Source organism: Dinoponera quadriceps, unplaced genomic scaffold (assembly GCF_001313825.1).
Source record: "Dinoponera quadriceps isolate SergipeBrazil2010 unplaced genomic scaffold, ASM131382v1 scaffold588, whole genome shotgun sequence".
In the NCBI taxonomy this organism is placed as follows: Eukaryota; Metazoa; Arthropoda; class Insecta; order Hymenoptera; family Formicidae; genus Dinoponera; species Dinoponera quadriceps.
In genome coordinates this window covers 24209-30208 of record NW_014554802.1, presented here as the reverse complement: position 1 = coordinate 30208, position 6000 = coordinate 24209, and the positions used below count along the sequence as shown (strand labels likewise).

Here is a 6000-nt window from a genome sequence, read left to right as displayed (position 1 = left end):
CCCCCCCCCCCCCCCGTTATCGTTCCCCTGAGATCATCCCTTATCCTTTACCGCAGCTGCTCCGCTCTCGGGAAATGCGCATGAAATCTGTGTATGTAACCCGCCTGAGTGCCGAGCGGTTGTCAGCGACGACGATCGTAAGACGCGTATCGGCGAGATCCGTACGTCGACTCGAGTCTCGTTTGCTCGCAGGAACGGCCGAAATTGTGTACGGACGGTGTGATGTTTTTGGTTAGAATGCAACAGGGATGCGCGTACTCGTATGCATTCGCGAAGATTAATCGCACTTCCTATCGCGAGATCCGAGCGGATTGACGCGCGCGTTCTTGACGACATTCTTTCTGTCGGCGATAAAAGTACGTTTGACGCAACATCTTGGCGTGCTTGCCACGATCGTTTTGAGGAATATTTATATTCGCTGAATAATGTTAATTCGTCGTCGTCGTCGGTCGATTCGCGAATTCATCGCGCGCTATTCGCTGCGATCCCGCGTAATCCCGCGTTGATCTTTCCGCGATGGCTCCGGGTCTCTCGCGAAGTGATATTTACGGCGAGCCAATTTTTCTTATTCCTCGCCGGGAAAAATATAATTTTGGCTGCTAACGTCAAATTGACAGTGCACGTCAGGCTCGGCGCGCGTGCGGTGTGCAAGCCGTGATATGATTGAGTTCTTCAAGGTCGAGCTTCCGACTCGGAAATATATGGTTTCAGTATATTTAGCGATCGTGCAATTTCCCCGAAGCGAAATACGAGAGATTCTACTACGATGAAACTCGGCGTTCGTGATACGCTCGAGTTTGTTGATTTACGTCAGTCATGATTTTTTCTTACCGTCTTCCGCAAATCAAGAGATTCTTTGATAAATACATGTTTTCGCTTAGCTTCTCGAATATATTTCTAACGATTCTGAATGTTAGTATATCCTGTACGTGTGCTGGACTCTAAATATAAACAAAAAACTTGGCAAGAGAATTATACTTTGGCATAGGAAACATTTATGAATGAACTTCTATTCGCATAATACGTATTAATGTGCAGTGCGACTTGTAGGGAGAAATATCTTCGTATGTTTATATATATATTTATTTGTGTAAGAAAAAAAGAGACAACTCATATGTCTTGATATTTTGCAGCATATACGAAACGTGACTGGCAGTTATACGTACACATGTAATGAATCAAAAAAACCACAGAACAAAAATTTGAATCGCTACCGGGATGTGGCGCCTTACGATCACAGTAGAGTTATACTTAAGAAAGGCGTATGTGACTACATCCATGCCAATTATATACCGGTGAGTATATCGTGAAAGTGGCAATTGTACGTGGCTGATAGGTAGCTAAAGTAACTCAAGTTGTTTCGTTCCTCTGTACATTAGGTGGATCGTGCTAAGAGGCAGTATATCCTGACGCAAGGACCCTTACCTCATACCGCCGGCCATATGTGGCTGATGGTGTGGGAACAAAATTGTAAGGCTGTACTGATGCTGAATAAGGTAATCGAAAAGAATCAAATTAAGTGTCATCAATATTGGCCATTGGGAGACACGGACGACGCCAGTATGACGTTCGACGACGTTGGCATAAAGGTGGAATATGTCAGCAAGGTGGAAACGTCAGATTACACAACTAGGACATTACGGTAAAGAGATGCATGTTGCATTTATGTGTAAATACTATGGTTTGTATTTTCAGCTCACTTTTATTGATAGAAGCGCATCTAAAAGTGGCTTAGTAATCGCTTGATTGGCTGAGAAACCACATTTAAGATTTTATCGGTGAAAGTAAACTGAGAATATGAGCCTATGTACTATCTTCGTCGAAAGTTTCGCTTTATAATCGGCGATCAACCCTGAATTCCTTGCCGGCATCGTGATGACCGTTTTTTTTTCAATGTTTTTAACTTATCTACAGTATAACGGACTTGGAAAGTAACGATAGTAGGGAAATCTTACATTTTCATTATACCACTTGGCCAGACTTTGGGGTACCGCAATGTCCAACGGCCTTTTTACGTTTCTTGGCAGACGTCAGGCAATCAGGAGCATTAGATCAAAATGTCGGTCCACCCGTCGTCCATTGTTCCGCAGGCATTGGAAGGTCGGGAACATTTTGCTTGGTTGATACATGCCTAGTACTGGTACGTACCATCGAGGCGAGCGAATTCCGGAACGATCGATATGGGTATGTCATTATCATATATGATTACAGATCGAAGAGAACGGATTGAATTCCGTGAATGTCCGGGAAATATTGCTGGAAATGAGACGGTATCGTATGGGTCTGATACAAACGCCGGATCAGCTGCGCTTCTCGTACGCCGCCATCATTGAGGGAGCGAAACAATTGCCACTGAATGACGTGGTAACTAATGCTAATATTCGCATTAGCAACGTACTATTAATTAACGTCAATCGGTTAGGCCAAAGAAACAATTACGGTTATCGCTTATATTTTTCAAGTGTTTTTTTTTTTTCTTCGGAACGGCGTTTCTCTCTCTCTCTTTTTTTTTACCGCACGACTTGTTATCAAAACAATACTTTCAAAGCAGAAATGTTGATCTCAACATCATCCCGACGCTGGACTGACTTAACCAAATTTAATTGTCGGCTCTTATTGATCTTTACAGACAGGTTCACCGAGAATACAAGATGACGACGATAACGACATAATAAATAATTACAATTTTATAAACCATTCGCTCTTGGAGAAAGACGACGAGCCTCCTCCCTTACCTCCCCCGAGAGCGGAATCTTTAACGCGCAGTGTTGCGATCACAGATACAAGCTTGGAAAAGTTCCACGAAGATGGTATTTTGATGTTTATTGCTCATGCATAATGAGTTCTGAGAATTGTCTTCGTGCAAGAAGAATTAAATTCTCGATTTTTTCACAGGCGAATTAGGTGGGCCGCCCGACAAACCGCTACCAAGCGAGCCGCCCGCCTACACGGAACCGTGCACGAGTCCGCCGTCCACCATCTCCACGTCTGTCACAGATGTTATAGAAGAGCAAAATGTCCCGTTACTCGCCGAGGTCGTCTCCGACGATTCCTCGGAGGGCCGTTCCTCCCCACTAAGTTCCTCATGTTTGTGAGTAACGTTTTCATGGCGGGTTTGTATTCGAGCATTCACGTCGAAACAATACACTCATAAATATCGTCTCGTGTGTTTTTAAAACAGGGATACAGTACGTAGACGTGGTGAGAAACGAGCGGAAAAGAACGAGCGGTTAGCGACGCAAGTGCGCGATATGAAACGCCGGCAGAGGGATTGCGAAAATTGGCAGAAGCTCAAGAGGTCATTATGCAACCCACTTACAATAACCTTATGCATCGGGATCGGTGGGAGTATCATATTGGGTGGCTACCTGTACATGCGTAGTTAGATCTACCGTACTGCGTTTTCGAATGGATATCGTACGTACGCATGAACTTTACGAATTGTCGGCAACACTTAGACGAGACTAGCACGATCGAGGGAGGTTACTGTTCTTGGCAAGGCATAGGTTCCGATTCTACGAAGTTTCTTAATGACATCTCGATCTCGACTGAAACTACGCCTTAATAGTGGGAGGTGAAGTAATTAATTTAAAGGCCAGCATATTTCGCGTACCATATGCAATCGGCAGTACAATCGCGTCGCGAACTGAAACTATATCTCCATTGTTGGAACGATAAAAGCGAAAGTGAACAGTAGGAGACGGAGAAACATCGCCGGAGCAGCAAGCTATGTCGCATTGTTGATGCATGCGCTGTTGCCAATATGGGAGAATCGCAAACGGACGATGACGAAAGTGGATGGACTTTCGATTTGTATTTTTATATTGTGATTTAGTCGACGAGTATCTAGAATATCAGAGCGTACATCAGGTCTAGAAGATGTTTCGATATTCTCTAGATGAGTATCTGTCGTAATGCTAATTTGGCGAATACTCGAACACATAGTGACGTCTGGTGTACGTGTGTGGTACTCTTCAGAATACTTTTACTAAGTTCCCTTAAAAATACGGATTTAACAGAAATCAGTAGGTTATATCATACAATCATGTTTATGCAAACGTTATAATGAAAGAATGAGAAGTGCACGGAAAGTTATCGGTTTATCACGGCACCGGGATAATTTTTTCCTATAATGAAAAATTTATACGAATTTCGTGTCGTATGTCGGATACTCCGAATTCGAAGCGTTTCGAAATCTTCTTGTTCCTACATTATAGCGTCGATCATGAGCTCGTATCGGGAATATTTAAGAACAGAACACGAATTGTAGTTTTAAGCTCTAAAATTGGCCCTTTTATATATTATTGATTGTTAATCAATAATTTATATAAGTTACAAATGGATGCATAAGGCTCAATCGTGAAAAATCAATCTCAGTCCCTGTTCTTTCTAGCGAGAAACACCAGGGCGGATTTGGTCATTTTCCGTAAATAGATTCTTCTCATTATTCAATTAAATATCGGAAACGGTGAGCAAGAAGGAACTATATATAGGTCGCATTTTTCTGTAATTTTCGACGAACCGTTTCTGAATATAACTTAGACTTACTATTAGTGATATTTCAGGGTACCAAAATCATTAGCGTTGATAAGCACCCGATTTATCTTAGTAGCGTTAAATGGGTATAATCGCGTTAGGCCTAGAAATTGTTAAAAAATTTTTATTCTAGTTTATAGACGGACGATGGACTTGTTTTTTTTTTTTTTTTCAACACTTGCCGATTGAAGTAAATTTTATTTCTATTGTCTCACATCAAATGAAGAAAAGGTAAAAGGGAGAAAAGCTTCTCTACGAGAAGATAGATCAGATCATGCGCATGTTAACGAATAACACATTTGTGATTTTTACGTATTGCGAAAGTGTTTCGATAACATTCTTTTCTCACTTGCGATAATCTCGTTTGAACTCTTCATTGTTGGGCTATGAGTAAGATACACTTTTTACTTATTTGCGGTCTTTTTATTTTCCATTTTTTTGTTACAACGTGTTAGTCTATATCTCGCGGAAGTCGCCACTCGGGATTGCGTGCATTTGATGCAGCTACCGATTAACGAACTCGTACAAGAGCTTGCTATTATTTATACGAATCCTATCGATCTACGCGGCGACAGTTTGCCAGAATCGACTGTTGCATTCTGCAACGAGACATTCCTCATGCACGTATCCCGCGGGATATCAGCTGCAAATCTCTTACGCTTCGAAACTGAATTACGCTGGATCTTAGACGCGGTCGCGCAGAAAAAGATCGATTCTCACTTTACCGCATGTTATCCGATTCCTTCGCTTTTTTTTTTTCTCTTTCCAGAATAGCAAAACGATCGACGAAGAAGCAGGTGCCAAAAGTTGCGAAATTGCACAGACGTTTCGTTCGACGTACGACAGTCGTTGGTAGCGGCCGCAAGACAGGCGCGAGAAAATTCTGCACGCGGTGAAACGCCAATCTTGAGCAGAGCTTCTTAACTTCATTTTCCAAACCGTGTTGTGTAAAATTCCAATTTTCGCGCAAGAACTCCGTTTCAAAGTTCGGCGACGAGGTTCTTAGGCTGCGCTCGAGGAGCGCGTTATCAGAGCTGTTTCGTAATTCTGTCTTTGTTTTACTGTTTCTAATGAGCAGCGATGCGCTATCAGTACTATTACGTCATTCTGTTTTACATCTAACGAGCGATAAAGATATAAATGACACATTAGCGTCTTCCTCAAACGCAGCCTTAGTTGTTATACAAAAAAAGAAAGATGGATAGGAGGGTGGGAGGGGAAGAGGGTTAAAGCGAAAATCTTGGGAAACGCGAATTCCAGCTCATCGCCCAATTAACGTAACGCTACGCATAACCGCGATCGGGCGTCTGACAAAGACTGACTTACGTCTAAATGGCTTTCTAGGAAAACCGGATACGAGGAAGTAAACGAGAGCGAGAGTTAGGCGTTATAACACGTTAGGCCCGTAATTCTTAAGTCGTGCTTTTATATAAGTCGTCTTGCGAGAGAAAGACTTGTCAGATC

The 6000-nt window shown here is 42.5% G+C and overlaps 1 protein-coding gene across 1 annotated transcript in view; it reads left to right on the top strand.

The window, feature by feature from the left end:
- The window catches only part of LOC106742081 (tyrosine-protein phosphatase non-receptor type 61F-like), a 7630-nt gene extending 2683 nt beyond the window's left edge, over positions 1–4947 (top strand). Inside the window, exons 6-12 of the mRNA XM_014614703.1 lie at positions 1132–1295; positions 1380–1642; positions 1915–2140; positions 2212–2364; positions 2630–2810; positions 2896–3091; positions 3182–4947. Of these exons, the coding sequence (XP_014470189.1) occupies positions 1132–1295; positions 1380–1642; positions 1915–2140; positions 2212–2364; positions 2630–2810; positions 2896–3091; positions 3182–3386 (1388 nt within the window). The 3' untranslated portion in view covers positions 3387–4947. The remainder of the gene's footprint in view (positions 1–1131; positions 1296–1379; positions 1643–1914; positions 2141–2211; positions 2365–2629; positions 2811–2895; positions 3092–3181) is intronic.
- Positions 4948–6000: the final 1053 nt, after the last annotated feature.